At 38.2% G+C, this 21,014-nt stretch overlaps 1 protein-coding gene across 1 annotated transcript in view; it reads right to left on the minus strand.

Annotated features, from left to right (window-relative positions):
* rg (A kinase anchor protein rugose) overlaps positions 1-21,014 on the minus strand; it is a 1,582,765-nt gene that overhangs the window by 1,442,854 nt on the left and 118,897 nt on the right. Inside the window, exons 6-7 of the mRNA XM_090384432.1 lie at positions 15,071-15,192; positions 2,872-2,998 (exon numbers count right to left, since the gene is read on the minus strand). Of these exons, the coding sequence (XP_090240558.1) occupies positions 2,872-2,998; positions 15,071-15,192 (249 nt within the window). The remainder of the gene's footprint in view (positions 1-2,871; positions 2,999-15,070; positions 15,193-21,014) is intronic.

Below are 21,014 nucleotides of genomic sequence, written 5' to 3' on the forward strand. Positions count from 1 at the left end.
AAAATACAAATATATACAAAGGGTACTAGGAAAGTTTTGCAATACAGCTTTGTTTGTTTAATTTTTTCAAAGTAATTTCCTCTACATTCAATACACCTCTCCATCCTCCGAAACCAATCTTTAAACCAGTTCTGCCAGGTTTCACTAGGGAGTAAAGCACACTCGTTGTCCCAAGCCCGTAGAAGGTCCTCATCACTGGAAAACCGCCTCCCTTTTAGCTTCATTTTCCATTGCGGGAACAGTGCAAAGTCGCAGGGAGCAAGGTCTGGACTGTAGGGAGGGTGCTCGAGAAGTTTCAGTCCTGTCGTGGTCAAATATTCGGTGCAGGCGTTGGCGCGGTGAGCTGCAGCATTATCGTGATGGAGGTACCAGGTGTCCATTCTTGACTTTGGCCGCAGGTTCTTCATAGATCCAATGACTTTAGGCAGGCATTGTTCAGTATACCACTTAGCTGTGACTGTCTTCTGCATGTCCAAAACGACACGTTCCACAATTCCACTCGATTTGAAAAATACAGCTATCATTTTCTTCTTTACAGATCGGGATTTTCTGACAATTACGGGTGTGTCGTCATCATCAAAGACCCAAACTTTGTTTTGAGCCTTGGTCGGCAGATCGTAATAGTACAGCCAAGTCTCGTCACCTGTCACGATGTTGTTCACATACCGAGATTGTCCCTTATCAAACTTTTTTAACATCTCCCGGCACCAAGTCACACGTCGTGTCATCTGCTCTTCAGTCAGTTGATGCGGCACCCAGAGAGAACAAAGTTTCTTCACGTGCAAATGATCTTGCAGAATCGAACGAATTGCTGGTGCATTTAGGCCCAAAGTATCCTCTATCTGTTGGTAGGTCACTCGCCTGTTTTCGTCAAGCATTTTCCTCACAGCAGTAACGTTTTCCTCCGTAACTGACGTTCGTGGCCTTCCCGGCCTCTCAGAATCCTCCAGAGTGAAATTTCCCCTTTGGAATTCTCTATACCACCTGAATATCGTTGTACGATGTGGACAATCATCATCTAGTGCAAGAGTCATTTCTTCTAAGCACTGGTCTATGGTTAAACCACGCACGAAATTATACCGCAAAACTGTCCTTATCTCATTTCGTGACCACGATGCCATCGCAAGCACATTACACTCTCACTACTAATGAATAACTGAGCCCATCGACTTGGCTCGGCGGCTACTATGCACGTATGAACATGTCTCAACATGCAGCAACAAGCAGCTTCCTGTGATTCATTGTTGCGTCATATTGCAAAACTTTCCTAGTACCCTTTGTACTAACCGGCAATAGCTTTCGAGACTGGCGTGTCTCTTCATCAACTGAAATTCAAATACAAAATACAACGGATAAGTGCAATGAGCTGAGTGAGGCACGTTAATCATGTGCCGTTGTTGTTGCACGGACGTGCGCTGCTTTTACTCCACTGATCATCTAGCATTAAAACGGTTGTCTCTAGGATGGGGTGTAGACGAATGCCTTTGTGGCGGTTTATTGCCTTCCTACCCCTATAGGGATAGGGGTAGGAAGCAGATCCTACCCCTATCCCTATTTTCCAACCCCAACCATGAACGTAAGAAGGAAGAAAAGGTGCTTGAGTTGTATGGCACATCTGAACTCTTATGTGAAAAAACTGGTGCATGGTATGTAAAAGGTTTGCCACCACTGATTTAGGCCTAAACCTTGAACAATACTTCTTAGTTGGTATGTAAAGCCTAGTAGCTTCCAAGATAAGTTCTTTGAATGCTTCCCATTTTGCATTTGTTGTTGGTAACATCATCAGTTGGTCCCATTGTATTATAGAATTTAAATACTGTCTAAGACCATCGTAGTCGCATTTACGAAAGCAAAAACCCTTCCCTTTACCCCTGATGGTAGTTTTCTCTTTGAGTAAATCCCACTTCAGCACACTGTGATCACTGCCACCTAGTGTGCCTTTATCTGCAGATTCTTGATGCATGAAGAATCATTACTGATAATCTAATCAAGAGTATCACTCCCTCTATTTGCCTCCCGAACATGCTGCTGTAGAAAACGATCATCCAATAAATCCACAAAAGCCTTGCTAGTGTGTGAGTGACCAACCTATAAATTCCAGTCAATACCTGGGAAATTAAAATTTCCCCCATTATAAGATTCTCTGATTTACTGGCCCACTCTATTTCCCTGTACAGTTTCTTATTATACTCATCAGAGTCATTAGGCCTATAACACACTCCTACTCTCAATTTTGATCTCCCAGTGTCACACCAAACTGACTCGATACTGCACTGTCAAGCCATGTCAACTGGCTATACTTCCTTGGATTTTATATATCTCTTAACTAATAGCATAACGCCTCCTCCCTTCCTGTACACATTGCACTTCCCAAATTCCATTTCTGCATTCCTTATATCTGTGTGACACCACGTCTCTGATATCCCAACAATATCTGCTTTTGATGTTTTGACCAACACCTCAAATTCATCAAATTTATTTACCAAACTCCTAGCATTGGTGTACACGCAAGTATACATGCACCTGTTCCTATTCTTAGCTACCCTAACAGAGCCCATGTGTTTACTTGTACCGCAATGACTCCCAGCAGTCTGGTATCCCAATTATAAATCATTATAAATATCATTATAAAGTTTACAAATAATAATTTCCTTACTCAGGAATATTAATAAATAATTGTATGATTAGACTCATATCATGACACTTAACTAACATGTGAAAACTACCGTTTCATCATAATTAAAGTCCCCCCCCCCCCCCCCAATGATTCTTTAAAAAGACTGACACAAAATTTCAACCTATTGCATATGTGCATCTAAGTCAAATATCTTAAAACTATCAGAAGAAATATATCAATTATAAAAATATTACCTTCCTTGGCTGAAATTCATATTTTACACAATGCTGATATCCTTTACCTTTAACCTTCATTGATGTGAAAACCAAACAATTTCCAACAAAATGCGCAGAATAGCCAACACCTTTACTAGTACGAAAACTATAAAAGAGAAAAGAAGGGGAAGAAAAATGCTATCTAAAACCCAAGCCTAACAACCTTTTATAGTAAATATAAAAATTAGTTATTTCAATTTTGTTGTTTAAAAATTTTTCATAAACTTTAAAGGAAAAAAAGAATAAATAAAGACAAGAGTTATACTAAAGAAATGAACCCAAGTCTCTTTGTAGGGAAAAATACAGCACCTTGATGTCATAATATATAATGGGTGTGGAATCTATAGCATGAGTTTAAATTTCGGAATATTATGCCATTCGTATGAAATAGTATAGCTTCTTTTCTGTAAACTTATCCCCTGATTGCATGGTTAAATCATTATGGCGTGGGAAGAAATTAAAAATACGCGAAAGAAATCAAAAACTTAATGAATCTACTTTCCACATGAATTAGATTTGCTTTATAGAATGCAATCCTCTTCCAATACATGCCATTTGAATCAAATGAAAATACTTACAAAACTTCATTGCGAGGACTCTTGGTTTTCATATTTTGACATGTTTTTAGTTTGCATAATGAAAAGTAGTATACTTTTCATTATGCAAACTAAAAATAGAAATAGAATTTCCTGGAAAAAAGGGTATTTCTACCCTTTTTTCCAGGAAATTCAGAGTTAAGGGTTGTGTTTTTTTTTTCTCATTTTTCCATAGAACTTTAATTTCTTCAAACACCGATTTAACTATGCAATCAGGAGATAAATTTTCAAGAAAATAATCTATGCTGTTTCGTGTGAATTATGTAGGAACTTAAAATCTTATAAAACAGAAGACATAAAATGATGTGAGTATGTCAAAAACTACAAAAAACATCATGCTCCATTCCATTATATTTAATATAAACAAAAGCTGTACAAGTAGATGTAACATACAGAAAAGCATTTGGGCTATTCTGTCCTTATGTCCAGCCATCAGATTTTAAAGTAAAATGAAAATCTGAAGTCTTAATACTCATACTAGATGGCAGTGATTACAGTGAACTGATGTGGGATTTATTTAAAGATATAATTACCATCAGGGATAAAGGAAAACGGTTTTTGCTTCTGTAAAGGTGACTACAGTGGTCTCAGACAGGTTTTAAATTCTGTACAGTGGGATCAACTCATAATGTTACCAACAGCAAATTCTAAGAGGGAAGCATTCAAGGAATTATCGTGGAAGCTACCAAAAGTTTCATACCTATTAAGAAATATTGTTCAAGGTTTAGGCCTAAATGGTTGTCAAATGAACTAATGAGATTTGTGGCAGAGAAGAAAAATGCATGGGATGCATATAAATTATCAGGCGACACAGAAGCCTATGGCAGATATAAGCTAGTCTGAAATCAAGTCACAAAAAAGTTAGGCAGGCGAAGGAAGATTATGACAAATCTTTGTCAAAGGATGCTAAAAAACACAGCAAGGATTTCTTTACTTATATAAACCCTAAAGAGAACGGGATGAATCAGATTGGTCTACTTGATATCGGATGTTCGACAGTTGATGATCCTGCTCAGATAGCAAACAAACTGAATGAGTATTTTGCATCTACATTCACACATGAGGAGTTATTAAGGTTTGAAAATGCCAGGAGGTTATTAAATTGTAGCAGAATGCTTAATGATTTTTTAATAACTGAGAGCAAAGTGAAGGAGGTGGCAAATTAAAGGAAGTGGCAAATTAAAGGAGGTGGCAAAGGAAGTAAGCAAAACCTTGGCTATAATTATGAGAGCAACCTTGGACTCTGGAGAGGTCCTGACAGAATGGAGATGTGCAAATGTATCCCCAATTCACAGAGGGGGATTGAAGGGTGACACGAGTAATTACAGACCAGTTAGTTTAACTTCTGTTCCGGGTAAAATGATGGAGTCACTGGTTAAAGATGCATTGCAGGATCATCTAGACAAGACTGCAGCAATAATTCAGACACAGCATGGGTTTGTTAAGTGAAAGTCTTGTCTGACAAATTTGATAGGATATTATGGTGTGGTTACAAAGGAACTGGATGCAAAAATAATTTTGATATCATATACTTCAATTTCAGGAAAGCTTTTGACAATGTTGCACATAGAAGACTACGGTACAAATTGGAGCAGAATGGTATTAAGGGTAAGTTGCTACAATGGATAAAAGGATGGTTAAGTGGGAGAAGACAGAGGGTGGTAATCAATGGGTGCTGCTCTTCTTGGACTAATGTTATTAGTGGAGTCCCACAGGGTTCGGTGTTGGGTCCACTGTTGTTTTGTATATTTATCAATGATGTTGATGAAGGTATATCAGGCTTAGTGTCGAAGTTTGCAGATGATACAAAGGTTGGCAGGGTTGTTAATGACAGTAATGGCAGTGTGCTACTGCAACAGGATCTAGATAATTTGGGCAGATGGGCTGAGAAGTGGCAACTGAAGTTTAACATTGACAAATGCAAAGTACCTGCATATGAGTAGAAGTAACCCCAGAGGAATGTACCAATATGTGGTACTACACTTAGGGTTGTAGAAAATAAAAGACCTGAGAGTAATTGTGCAGTTAGAAATGAAGTTTACTGAGCAATGCAGACAGGCTGCCAGGGCAGGTCATGGGGTTTTGTCAATGATATACAGGAATTTTGCTAGCAGGGAAAAGGAGGTGATTGTCCCTCTATATAAGGCAATGGTCAGGCCACGCCTTGAGTACTGCGTACAGGTCTGGCCATGGTCAGGCCACGCCTTGAGTACTGCGTACAGGTCTGGAGGCCTCATTTTAGGAAGGATGTAGATTTGCGTGAGCATGTACAGATGTACAGAGAAGGGCAACAAGATTGGTGAGGGAATGAAGAGATCCTCTTACCAAGAGAGGCTTAAGTTCTGCAAATTGCAGTGGCTGGAGACTAGGCACCTGTGCTGTGATCTGATTGAGGTGTATAAGGCCTTGAATAGGTTGAGCATGCTGAATTCTGATGGGATTCTTCCACTTGTTCAGATTACGAACCTAAGTGGGCATAAATTCAAATTAAGAAAAGACAGAAACAGAATAGATGTGCGGAAATTTGCCTTTAGACAGCAGGTGGTTAATTTCTGGAACAAACATACGCACACATACATATACACACAATTAGACAAATACAGTAAACCCCCGCTATTCGCGGGGGTTACGTTCCTGAGAAATGTTGCGAATACCGAAAACGCGAATACTGATTATGGCTCTCATATTAATAAAGGGGTTCCGTTCCAAAGTATGAAATACTGTATATAAGAAAAACTAGTCTAAAATTTTGTCATGTATGTATTATATGTACCTTCATAATATGACTATGTACATAGACAGTACATAGTGAAATGCAAGCATATGGCATCGAAATGAAAATAAGAAACAATTTAATATTAAATGTAATATTTATTAGAAATTTCAAACAAATCTTTCAAACCAGCGCCTTTGCTTGCTAGCAAAAAAAAACATCACGCCAGTGCTATCACTAGTTTCGCTAGTGTTGATAAAGGAGTTTTGTCTTTTCACGAATGATGAGTGAACTTAACGGAATTTTATTTTGAGTTCGGTCTTCTATCCACAGATTTAAAGCTTTTTCCATTTTTTATAATTTAACATCACGAGTTAATTTTTGAAATAATTAGCGCGTTTTCACGGACACTACGGCGGATTTTTTCTTACGATTTTTTGATTGATCGTACCGTTGACTCATTGATTTTATAATGTTTTGCCACTGAAGAGACACTTTCACCATTAGAAATTATGTCTAATAACTCAATTTTATTCGCTAATGTCATCACCTTCTTTGATATTTTCACATTTTTCTTTTTATTCGTAGCCATATTTTTGTAGGGGTTAGAAAGAACTTGTCCACAGTAAAGTCACTTTCTTCCGTTAATACACTCGAAAAAGTGTTTTACACTGCAAAACGGTAGATTTATTCTTTTTGTAAGCATATCAATTTATAAATTGATAAATTTATTCAATTTATAAACATATAAATTAAAAGCAAACAACGAAACCTTCCATGACAAACGCATAACATATACTGAACAAGGATTAGCGAGAAACATCCACGCTCGCGATTTTGTCACCCGTCTCCCCCACCCACTGAGCGCTGTTTTGACCGGGAAAGATAATTTTAGCCACCCCATGCTTTTTTATGGCGGAAAATATTCACGGCGCTTTAAAATTCACATTTTTTAGGTTTCATTTTTATTAAATCGGCGATCGCGAATACGCGAAACCGCAAATACAGATACCGCGAATAGCGGGGGTTTACTGTACATATATATATACACACACACACATATATATACACATTTACACACACACACACACACACACACACACACACACACGTACACATACACCTTGGTCCTTGAAGTTGTCACAGACATTCTCTCAGATATGCCAGACAAGCTATACTTGCTACGTGGGAGTCTAAAACACTGATGGAACTGATATTCGGGTGACACTCAAGTCAAGTGGACCCAATTTCAGCGAAGTCTGGACGGTCTGCAACAGCTAAATCCTCTGCTCACACCTTCACGATGGTGGGACTGTTAGTAATCCTGGGTATAACCTCCATGCACAAGTACACGGTGGGTGACCACCCAGGTAAGCAGGGGTCGAGGTGTGGCACCCACACCAAATGGAGGAACACCGCCTCTCTATGTTACCAGGCAGTACTAGGTAGTAGATGACTCTCATCAACTGGTGCAATGCCACCACTTTGCTTATTGGAGGCTTGAAGTGGTGGAACCCATGTTTAGTCTCTAGAGCTAAGTTCTGTCAACCCTTTCCTGTCTCTTGCATCGTGCAGTATGATTGATGACTTTTGAGGTTATGATGAACATCGTGGCAAAATCCAATATTCCTTACATTTCAAGGGTACAGCTCTAAAATGGTGTTCGCAGACCGGCCGCTAGTTAGTACACCGGACAGAACCTATTGGTAACTCTCTAGGAGGTTTCCAGATCAGTTAGTGTATAATCTTGCTACCTCTACTCTGCCAGATAGTGACTGGAGGGAGTCCAAGCAGTGTGTATGCGGGGAGCATTGTCGAGGCCATGTCATGTCAAGGATCTGGGTATATTCTTACCATATGTACGCCATATACAAAAATTTCGTTCCTTCATACAGCATGTCCCACCCACTTTTTCTTACTATTGAATACACCATGAATTGTCAAACTAATAGAGCAAGCTTATCTGCAAAAAGATCTAAACCTCCCAAGCACTTCTTAATTCATTTCACAAATATACGTGGTCTCCAATTCTATTCTCAACAATGTCCATTTCCACTTGCAGTCTGCCAAACGCCATGTACATTTTCTGACAGAATCTCAGTTATCGGTTGATTCAACTACTGCTCATCTCAGGTGCCCAAATTATTCGCTTTATGATTCCTTTCGCCTCAAAGGTGGTACTTGTGCATATGTCCGTTCTGATATTCCCTGTCAGAGACTTGGCAATTTGGAATCTCCTCTCTTTGATCTTCTCTGACTTAAAATCTCTCTACCTCATTGTGTCAAATTCATCTGTTGTCTCTAACGTTCTCCCAATTCCACTAATCACTTGGAACTCTGACTTCCTCTCTTTGCAACTTGACTTTCTTCAGTCCAACTTTCCTAACAGCGAGGTAATTTTCCTTGGTGATTTTAATGTTCACAACTCCAGCTCGCTTCCATTTTCTAGTCACACCGACCCAGCTGGTCGAGATGCTGAGGCTTTTGCAATTACTAATAACCTTGCACAGATTATTCATTTACCTACAAGAATACCGAACAATCCTAATCATACAGCCAATAAGCTTGATCTTTTTCTCACAAACAACCCTTCTAACTATACGGTCGAAGTGAGAGGTCCTTTAGGCACTTCAGATCACAACTTGGTGATTGTCTCTTCTCCAATGGAACCTTTATCTCATGGCTATTCCCAACCTCGCGTTGTTTGGAATTACAAGAATGCAAAATGCGATGACCTGCGAGACTTCTTTTCTTCTTTTCCTTGGTCGGATTACTGTTTCAAACTTCCTGATATCAACGTTTCCTCAGATCATGTCAGTGAAATTATTCTTGCAGGAATGGAATCCGTTATCCCACACTCCACTTTAAAATCTCGTCCTTTATCTAAACCTTGGTTTTCCAATAAATGTGCTAAGGCTGTTCAAGAGAAGAATGTTGCATATCGTAATTGGCATGTTTCTAATTCTCTAGTTTCATTTTGTGCCTACACCAAAGCTCGCAACAATTGTAAAACAGTTATTAAACAGTCCAAACTAGAGTTTGAACAGGCTAAGCGTAGAAAACTTGTTTCTTGCCCTAATGGTAGCCGAGCATTCTGGTCTCTCGCCAAAGCTACTGGCCGCAACTTTTGCCCATCTCTGCTCCCACCTCTGTCCAAACCAGATGGTTCTGTTGTCACTTCAGCAAAGATAAAGCTGACCTGCTAGCATCCCTTCCAACTCATGTATTAATGATCTTGGTAAAACACCTCCCACCATTCCCAACACGCTCCATTCAATGCCTCCTGTGGTCTTCCGTCAAAAGTATGTCAGAAGGATTTTGAAGAATCTTGACGTTAAGAAAGCTCCAGGTCCCGATGGTATTTCTCCACTTGTTCTCAAAACCTGTGCTCCTGAACTTACTCCTATTCTTTGCCGCCTTTTTTCACTTTCTTATTCCAAAGGTGTTTTTCCTTCTGCTTGGAAATTTGCTCATATCCAGCCAGTTCCTAAAAAGGGTGACAAATCCCTCCCATCCAATTATCGTCCCATTGCAATTACTTCTACTCTTTCTAAAGTAATGGAGAAATCAATTAACCGCCAACTCTTAAACTACCTAGAAACCTTCCATCTGATCAACGATCACCAGTATGGATTCCGTCAGTGTCAATCCACTGGTGATATTCTGGCTTATGTTACCCATTTGTGGACTAATTCAATGGAAAGGTTCCGGGAAACACAAGTAGTTGCTCTTGACATCTCAAAGGCTTTCGATAATGTTTGATATAAAGGTCTTCTAAACAAGCTTCCATCTTATGGTTTGCCAACTGTTTTTAGTAATTGGTTATCCAGTTTTCTCTCTGATCGCTCACTGAGGGTGATGGTAGATAGCTCTCCGTCTTCTGACTTCTCCACTAATGCCGGTGTCCCCCAAGGTTCAGTTCTTTCCCCCACTCTTTTCCTCTTGTATATTAATGACCTTCTTCCATTTACTAGAAATCCTATCCATAGTTTTGCCGATGATAGCACATTGCAGTCCACTTTACATTTTGAGAAACCTTGTCCTGCTCAATCAGCATCAATTTCTCGAAAATCTGCTACCAATTCCTTAAATGGCGACCTTCAGGTAATTCTCTATTGAGGCAAAGACAACTTAGTTGATTGATTTCAACCCTTCTAAAACTCAGTCTTTTCTTATATCTCGCAAAAAGGATTCTTCTGCTCCTATGCTTACTTTTAGTGACACTCCGATTTCTAGGCAAAATGATATATCTCTTTAGGGGATTACCCTGACTTCTAATCTCTCACAGTCACATTACAAATATTGCTTCATCTGCATCTAAAAAACTTGGTTTTCTCTTTCACTCTCGATGTCACTTTTCTTCCAAACAGCTGTTCACTGTGTATAAATCGCAAACCCGCCCTGCCATGGAATATTGTTCTCAAATCTGGGGGTGGTGTCCCCAAAACCTCTCTCTCAGGCTTCTTGATTCCATTCAGAAGAGGGCAGTTAGGTTAATTAATGATTCATCTCTAACAGAGTCTTTCCACTCGCTGTCTCATAGATGTACTGTTTCTGCTGCATGCCTCTTCTACAGATACTTCCATGGGCACTGTTCTTCTGAATTGGCTTCTATAATTCCTGCTCTCTCTTTCAAAACAGTCCAAACACATGCCGCCACCAGCCAACATCCATTTACTGTCCAACTTCAAACTCACAGAACCAACTTTTCATCTTCCTCGTTTATTCATTCAACTGCCGTTTTCTGGATCAACCTTCCTTCATACGTATTTCCTGAAAATTACAGTCTACAGAAGTTCAAGTCCAATGTCAGCAAATATCTTCTTTCATCTTCTCAACCTCCAACCCAAGCACGGTACTAAGTACTATAGGTCCTAATACCTCTCGTGTTTGGGGTTTACATAAAAAAAAAAAAAAAAAAATGCAAGGTCAAATAACGCACAAAAATACTCGAACCCCAAGAACACTGTGTTCTCTTTGTCAAAAATACCCCAAATTTTTTATTCCATAATTATTTATATTAATAACACAGATCAAATAGTAGTAGATATCTAATAGTAAAAAAAAATCATTAAAAAAAAAAATACATTTTTAATATTTGCCATGGAAATCTTACGTAAACTATTACATCATCCGTGACGCCCCTGGTAAATTATGGAGGCTCCCCAGAGCATCGCGATGCACAGTTTGAGACCCGCTGCAGTAATCTATTTTTTGTGCCATCTTATCTGAATTGATGTCTTTTTGGAACTTATGTCTTTAAAATAAAGGAGTTCATTAATTATTATATTTTTTTTAACGGGTGTTATTATATTATGATAAAAAATAAAGATATGAAAATGGCAAACCATTTTCAAGAAAGAAAGTAACTATAATTTATTAATATTACATCTAGCAGCATATTCAATGCAGTTAATTTTGAAGCTGGTAAAGGAACAATTTAAAAGAAAGAAAACTTCTTTTTTCATTTCATATAAAAATTTGCTGCTATTATGATTAATGCATTTTTACATTTAATATATCACTGTTTTAATTACTGCTTCCTTTAATTCATTGTTTTTTGCCAATTTTAAATTCAAAAGAGATTATTTTAATATAACTTAAGAGTAATGTAACTGATAATGATATTGATTCAATTTAAAAAAAATAAATAAGTAACTACACTTGAATCAATTCATATTTTAAGAGCAAGAGACCAAAAAGCTTTCAATAAAGGAAATTAAATCTAAAAAATTAAACTAAATTTTGCAGTTTTTGAATCTCAGCTTATATAGATTCTGAAATCAATTAAAACAGTTTCCCTAGAATGAATAAAATTGCATCTCTGGCCTTTAGTCAATAGAGCTGCTGCTGTAGAAAGCACGAATTAAAGGGATTAACTAACAAGAACTAAAGGGATTAACATTCCAAATTTAATGGTGTTGGTAACACATTTTTACAAGTGCCTCCCACATATTGTACCAAGTCATGCTGGTCAACTGCTTGGTCAATTGCTTTCTTGTGTCTATAGCCAGTGGACAAGATTTAGGCATATTCCCGATGCGGACAATACACCAGGGTCAACCTGTGTTCTACTGTAAGCACCCTATTATAGAATTAGAAAAGAGCGATTTTCCTTTATCCTGGAAATTAATCTGTTCTTTCAAAGAAATAATTTGTCCACACTTTCAGTATATTTCACCTGTTTCTGTTTACATGGTAAACAGAAACAGGTGAAACTGGACTCTAGTTTGTATCAGGGCATTAAAAAAAAAGAAATCGCTTTAAACATTTGAGATTACAGAGGGTCCTCCGAGGTCCCTCTATGGTGAGACTCGAGGCTAGCGCCTCATGCGCCTGTTCATAAGTACGTCCCTAACGCGAGGTGAAACCCAATAATCAGCACTCCATTATCTGCAGAATGCAGTTTCAGCATATGTCAGTCCTAATCTGTTCATAGGAAAGATCATCTCAACCGAACGTTTCATCTTTACTCAGAAACAAAGGTGAACTTTTCTTCTAATCTAATATGTCAATGGAAGTGCTATATTGTGCATTTGAAACAAAAAAAAAAAAATGTTTAGAAGCAATAATTGCAACACTTCCAAAGAATATCATGGAATAGTTCAGACGGAGTAACATTACTTTATGGTCGCAGATTGTGTCAGGCTTAGTTTCTGTGGAAAAGAAAAAAAAATTTTTCCCTTGCTCTTCAGCTTCTAGCGCCCCGGACAGCTGCCCTGTCAGCCCATGCCTTAATCCGGCACTGCTCCTCACCACTGATCATCATCAACAACACGCTGCTTGGACACTGCAGAACTGGAAACAAGTGCACTGGTCAGATGAGTCCAAATACCTGGTGCAACAGGCTGATGGACACCGTGTGTCACAAAAGCAACACAGTCCATGGACCCATCATGCATGGTGCACACTATCCAGGCAAGTAGTGGTCGTGGTGGTGGTTACTTAATATGACTGTCTTTTGCTGGCAACAACTAGGATTCCTGGTGCATATGGCCCAATGTTTCACTGGTCCACTGGCAGCTCTTAGGAAACCATGTGCACCCTGCTGTGTTTCATGTTTTCTGGATAGAAATGGGATATTCCAAGATGATAGTGTGCACCATGACATCGGGCCAACACTGGGCACAAATGGTTTGAGGAACACAGTGAAGATATCATCCATCTTGATTGGCTTCGAAAGTCACCTAACCTCAATCCAACTGGATACCTATGGGATGTTTTGGAATGGGAAGTGAGGCATATGGACATGTGATAATCTATTCAGAAACTGTGGAATGCCTTATAGACAGAATGATTGCAGATCCTTAAAGACATTTTCAGATAACTAGTGGAATCGATGCCCATGGGAATGTGGCTATTATCCATGTAAAGGTAGCCCAACATGGTATTAGGTAGGTGGTCATAATTCTGTGTGTGTCTGTGTGTGTTTAATGGCACATAAGCTACACTGGCTATAGTGCACCTTCATAATTCAGTAATCACTGAGTGTATATTAGGAAGGGCATTTTTCAGATTATGCAGGGTGAATAAATAGTTGAAAATATAAAGCAAAACCATGTAATTAAACACGTTGATAGATGCCTTTTGTGTCACACAAGCAACATAAGTACACTAATCCATTGTGCATGGTGCACACCATACAGGCAGGTGGCAGTGGTTGCTTAATACAGGGCTTTTTAACTATTTATTCACCCTGCATAACCTGAAAAATACCCTTTCTAATATATATGCAGTGATCACTGAATTATTATCTACCTAATACAGTGTTGGTCAACCATTCACATGGATAACTGCCACTATTCGCATGGGCATTGGTTCCACTAGAGGTCTGAAGATGTCTGTTGTGATCTGCAGTCATGCTGCCTGCAAGGCTGTCCACAGTGTCTGGACAGGTGATGGCTGTGTGTCCATACATCTCACTTTCTGTTCCAAAACATCCCACAAGTTTTCAATTGGACTGAAGTCAGGTGAATTTTGAGGCCAATCAAGATGGGTGATATCTTCATTGTGTTCCTCAAACCATTCGTGCAGACTGTGAGCCCAATGACAAGGCATATTACTGTCTTTAGTTACTCATGTAACTAAACATGAGTAACAAAATTTGAGTATTTGAGCAATTACACAGAAAGTAAATATAATGGGGGGGAATGAGTATTAGCTTGATGGAAATATCCATGGTCCCGTCTTATGATGGCTTAAAACAGACAAAATTTCAAAGATTTCAAAAGAATGGAATGTGCACTACAATCCCACATGTATGATCCTATAGAATTTTTGTGGCTAGTCATGTCTGCTGAGGAAGTTCTTAAATAGTGGCAATTCTGTAAGCAGCTGTGATAGGCTCCAGACCCTGGAGCCTATCACAGCTGCTTACAGAATTACTAGTCATGTCTGCTTAAACTGAGTAGGAAGTAGTTAGAATTAAAGAAGGGTATCATTCAAGTGTTTGTAGATTTCCTGTAAACTGAAGTAGTGAGAGACTGATTTTGAAGGAGGATGGCTGATCTCCAATTCAAGGGCAAAGGATATGTTTATGTCCCTATTGTTGAGGTATAGTGGATTGTCCCTGCTCTGGTCCTAAACAATGAGAATCCAAGGTTAGATGGGGATAAGGTGGCTGACTCGAAGTTGGCCACAATTCCTTTGCCAGGAAGGGAATAGCCTCCCAATACTCGAATAAATTTTACTGATGTTTGTTTATGCAGTTTTGTATTTTCTTTTCAGATAACCAAAATGTTATTACTAATTACTTATTTGGGAGTGCTTTTAGTATCTACTCTGAGAAAAAGGAAATAAAGTGAACCCTAATTAATTGTTCAAACTCTTATCAGAAACATTTATTCCTACTACAATCAAATTAACTTACCAAAAAAGATATGGCTTTTCCCTTTCAATATTGACGCTATTTATAGGATCTAACCTGAACCAGGTACTGAATGTCCAACCATTTTGATAAGGGCATCGTGCTAATGGTGGCAGGGCTACTGCCTAATTCAGAAAAAGGTAATAAAAATTTATTATACTAATTATCTTTTTTATTTCAATCAATCAGTTTACCAATATTAACATTCTCAACAATTCCCAATGTAGGATGATCAGATTGTGATTCAAAACAAGCTTATAATAAATACACTGAAAAAGAAAACATTACTTGGTGACCAAACAAAATAAAATAAAAATAAGTTAAAAAAAGAAAACTTGAAACTTTGTTTATTGATACTGAAAACTACACTAACTGAAAAAAAATAACCAATATATCTGAAGAACAGTTGCAAGTGCAAGCACTCATTCTAATAGGCAAGGTTATACAAAGTTTAGTAGTTGCTTCACCATCAATATCAGACCAAGTGCCATTAGCATTAGAACATTTTGTCTCACAGATAAACAGTGCACTTCATTTAAGGTTCAGTTTTTTTCTTAATAATACAAAACTTTTTCTCAAACTCAGAACTGAATTTATAAACGATGTTTTTTGGCAGGCGTCTTTAAATTATTTAACCTCATTCATTCCTAACTTAAGAAACTCAGTCAACTAGCTAGTGGCTACCAAGCATGAGAAAAGGGGGGGGGGGAGTCCATACTGTGAAACAGAGTAGCTGATGATAGCATTCTTTAGGATTACTTTCCTTCTATTTATATTACAGAAACTCCCTGACTTACATAAGGATTGCATTCTGGTGAATGCTATGCAAGTCGGAATTTCCCCCATGCTTGTGCGGCACTCGCAACTGTACTTGCTAAATTGATTGAATCAAAAAATAAATGTTCAACAAACATGTAAATAGAATTATTTATTGTATTTATTCAATTTTTTATCTAATGCGCAGGAAAAATTACAAACGCGTGCAATTTAAAAAAATTTAAAAATTATAAAATTACAAAAAAAGAGAGGAGACAGGCATAACATCAGTAAGTTTTACCTCTCGAGCATTGTTGCCGATGCAATTTCACAATGCCATTGTCATCTCTCTCTGGTGATGAAATGTCTTGGCTCCACATTTGGTTCATCTTGAGCTTTGTCAGCATTTTCTTCTTTCACTATCGCTGCTTTTAAGTCAATAAGTTCTTCATTAGTTTATTCCTTCTCTTTTTCCTCTATTAACTCCTCCACGCCTTCAACTTCCAGCTGAAGTCGCTCTGCAACTTTTACAATCTTATCTGTAACCTCTTCATATGATTTGTCTTTTTCAAATCCTACAAAGCCTTTACATGCCATGGGCAGATTTTCTTCCATGTACCATTTAAACAACTTTTAGTAATTTCTGCCCAGACCTTATTAATGTTTAAGATTTCCAAAAGTCTCTTAATGTAAAATTTTTCTCATCGTCTACTGCAGACAATACCTGAGCAAATGTTGTGCATAAATAGTAGGCTTTTAAATTCGAAATAACACCTTGATGCATAGATTGGATGATCGAAGTCGTGTTTGGCGGTAGAAATATGACTCTCACGTTCGAATTGAAATCATCTCGATGCAGAGGATGTAATAGTAATCGTGGTATGTGATGCAAGAAAGCAAGCGTATGAGCTTCTGTAGCAACAGCCAAAAAAAAAAATTCACACAACCATTCCCTCTAAATGTTTGTCCAGTTCCTCCTTAAATTTATTTAACCTATCAACTTCCACAACAACAGATGGAAGTTTGTTCCAACAATTAACCACCCACTGGTTAAAGGCAAATTTCCGCAAATCTATTCTACAGCTGTCTTTCCTCAATTTGAATTTATGCCCCCTTAGGTTCATAATCTGAACAAGTGGAAGAATCCCATCAGAATTCAGCATGCTCAACCCATTCAAGGCCTTATATACCCCAATCAGGTCACCTCGCAGGTGCCTAGTCTCCAGCCACTGCAATTTGCAGAACTTAAGCCTCTCTTGGTAAGAGGATCCCTTCATTCTCTCACCAACCTTGTTGCCTTTCTCTGTAATTACTGGGCGCCTCTGTAGCCAGGTGGGAAGGAGCGGCGGTGCGTAGCACACGCTTCTTGATTAGACCGAGGTTCGAGCCCGTCACCACCAAATACGGAGGATGTGGAAAGGTCAGGGAACGACCACCGCATATTCCAGGAGCAATATGGCCTTAGTTGCTAATGTTCCTAAAAACCAAATAATAACAAATAATAAATAATCTGTAATTGCTCAAGCAAATCTACATCCTTCCTAAAATGAGGCCTCCAGACCTATATGCAGTACTCTAGGCATGGCCTGACCTTATACAGAGGGACAATCACCTCCTTTTCCCTGATATACAATTCCTGTATATCATTGACAAAACCCCATGACCTGCTCTGGCAACCTGTCTGCATTGCTCAGAAAACTTCATATCTGACTGCACAATTACTCCCAGGTCTTTTTCATTTTCTACCACCCTAAGTGTAGTACCACACAGTTGGTACATTCCTCTGGGGTTACTTCTACCCATATGCAGTACTTTGCATTTGTCAATGTTAAACTTCAGTTGCCACTTCTCAGCCCATCTTCCCAAATTTTCTAGATCCTATTGCAGTAGCACACTGCCATTATTGTCATTAACAACCGTGCCAACCTTTGTATCATCTGCAAACTTCGACACTAAGCCTTATATACCTTCATCAATATCATTGATAAATATACAAAACAACAGTGGACCCAACACCGAACTCTGTGGGACTCCACTATTAAAATTAGTCAATGAGGAGCACCACTCATTGATTACCACCCTCTGTCTTCTCCCACTCAGCCATCCTTTTATCCATAATAGCAACTTACTCTTAATACCATTCTGCTCCAATTTGCACTGTGGTCTTCCATGCAGAACAGTGTCAAGCTTTCCTGAAATCCAAGTATATGATATCAAAATTATTTTTTTCATTCAGTTCCTTTGTAACCACATCACAATATCCAATCAAATTTGTCAAACAAGAATTTCCCTTAACAAACCCATGCTGTGTCTGAATTATTGCTGCAGTCTTGTCTAGATGATCCTGCAATGCATCTTTAACCAGTGACTCCATTATTTTACTCGGAACAGAAGTTAAAATAACTGGTCTGTAATTACTAGTGTCACCCTTCAACCCCCTTTGTGAATTATTGGGGATACATTTGCACATCTCCATTCCGTCGGGACCTCTCCTGAGTCCAAGGATGCTCACATCACAAAATTTCTCTGCATTTGCAGAATCGGCACTGGCAACTTTAAGGTCTTCACCACATACTTTAATGTTTTGGAAACCAGTGCGATGCTTGAACCTATTAAACCATCCATTGCTTGCCACGAATTTGGATTGGAGTTCACCATACTCATCCTTAATATCTTCATAAATACTTGTTGCTTTTGTTTGAATGGTCATTAGACTCAGGGGCACTCGCATCTGATTTTCCATCCATATTATTAACAGCTGTTCCATCTTCGATATAGCACCTGAATGCTGTTTTGTGATCACTGCTGATCTTAAGTGCATTGATCCTTTAACGTGTTCTTTTATACATGCACTGTCCTTTAAAACAGTATTCACTGTTGAAGCAGTGAGACGTAATTCTTTTGCAATAGATGACAAGCTTTGTCCTGCTTGAGTTCTTCATTTCTAAATCAATTTTGTTTTGTTTCCTAGCACTGCCAGCACTTGCACTTTCCTTTGGTCCTTTTCCCTTCACCATTGTACTAAGCAAATAGGAATGAAGAGAAGATTCTGAAAATTTATTTATGTTTTTTATATGATTGCAGATTTCAGTGAAGAGGAACTCATTTCACCATAATACCATAACGTAAAAACTCACAGAATTCCAGTTATCGCAAATGCAATAAGATAGAGTTTACTACCATTTATAATTAGATGAACTAATAGAAAGCCCAATAAACCGGAAAGTGCAAATTATTTTTAATGATTTTTGGTCATGACTTCCAGAAACGTGCTTTAGAAAAATATCACAGAGGCATTCAAAATTGATTCTTATAATGGGAACACATGAAAACGATGAAGGGTAGTGCAATATAAATAACTTAGTTATATAGCAAAAATTTCAACTTCCAAGGTCTTGGAATGAATTACCAAAAAAAAAAAAAAAAAAAAACACAATGTGTTATTGGGTTCACATTATAATATTTTCACGATTCCTCCATTTATTCCTATAAGATGCAAAATACATTTCCACAATTTTTTTTTTAAGTTTTCACTGGCCGGCAAAAACACATAAAGTCGAATTTCCGAAAGTTGAGTATTACGTTAGTCGGGGAGTTTCTGTATTCATTATTAAAATCCCAGTTTACTGTATACTTATAGGCAATATAATAAACAGCAAAATAGGCAATTTCATAAATCTGAATAAACATCACAAAAATACCAGTAGTAAATTATGTATTATTCTGCATTGTTGCAGTGTCACAAATGGCTATTCTTTGAGTTCTTTTGTTATCAAATTGCAAACCGAGTACAAATGTGATGTTTTACTTAATCATAAGGAAAAAAAAAAAAAAAAAAAAAAAAAATGTTCATTTATACTCCAGCACAACCACCAGATCAGTGGACTTTACAATAAATCAATCAATACAAATGTTAATCATATTTAGCAGTCATGGGCTTAAACCCCAGTACACTCAAAGAGCGTGTGCTACTGCACTCGCACTCCTGACCACTTGGCCAAGTCAGGCCTAATTGGCCTCATTTGGATCATACTCTTTTCGGCTTAACCAGGAGACACACTCTGAAACCAGTATATTCCCAACCAGGCAAACCAGTATACAAGGTGTGGTAATAAAGTTCCCACAATGGTGCAATAAAAAGAAAAAATTGAAGAATCTCAAAAATGGTTTTATTTTTTATTCAAAATAATCACCACACTGAATGCACCTATTACACCATCCTAAAAGTTTCTGAAAAGAGTTAGTGAAGCCAAAGAGACTATGTTCAGTTTGGCAGGTACAGTTTTCTTCAACATCCTGAAATCTTTCCTTTGAAGGTAGTTTTCATCTTGGAAAAGAGGAAGTACAATACCATGTTTTGTCAGAAATGTCTTCATGACAAATGCAGAAAGGGCAGGAATACTGTTCTGCAACTAAGAACCAGCTGCCTTTCTCTTGAAATTGCAGCCTCACTCAGGAAATGCACTTCAACAGTCTCTGAAGCACCTGTATGTAGAAAATAGCACTGACTCTCTCCCCTTTAGTACAAATTCCTTGTGAATCACAGCATTTGTCAAAAAACATGAACAGCATCATATTAATCCTGGATTATGTAAAAAAAAGTTTTGGGCTTAGTGATGATTTTGAAATCCACCAAGAGCTCTGATGCTTCATACTGAAACAACCAAATACTCATGTCCAGTGACAATACAGTCAAGGAAATTAAGACCATCTTGCCAAGTCTGGATGAAGCTTTTGTATGGTGACAGTCTTCATTGCTTTCAGCTCATCCATTAGGCTGTGCGGCACAAATTTTGCACAAACTTTCTTTTTCTTTAAATCTTTATGCAGAACTTGATTGATGAATTATATCCTTATCCATATTCTACTCATCATTCTAAGAGCCAAATAATACAAATTCTCTTGCCACAAATTCCACAACTTGTGAAACTTTGTCATCTTTTCGAGAGGCTGATGGATGCCCATTCCTTGGATCATTGCGACCATTCTCATGTCCATCTTTGAACCGCTTATACCACATATGGGCAACCCCCAGTTGCCCATAAGTTCCAGTCAATATCCGGAAAGTTAAAACCTCCCATTATAAGACATTGTGATTTGCTGGCCCACTCTATTCTCTTTACGGTTGTTCGTTGTACTCATCAGTCATTAAGCCGATAACACACTCCTACTCTCATTTTTGCTTTCCCAG

Source organism: Mastigoproctus giganteus, chromosome 11, assembly GCF_048544385.1.
Source record: "Mastigoproctus giganteus isolate SK-2022 chromosome 11, ASM4854438v1, whole genome shotgun sequence".
NCBI lineage: Eukaryota > Metazoa > Arthropoda > Arachnida > Uropygi > Thelyphonidae > Mastigoproctus > Mastigoproctus giganteus.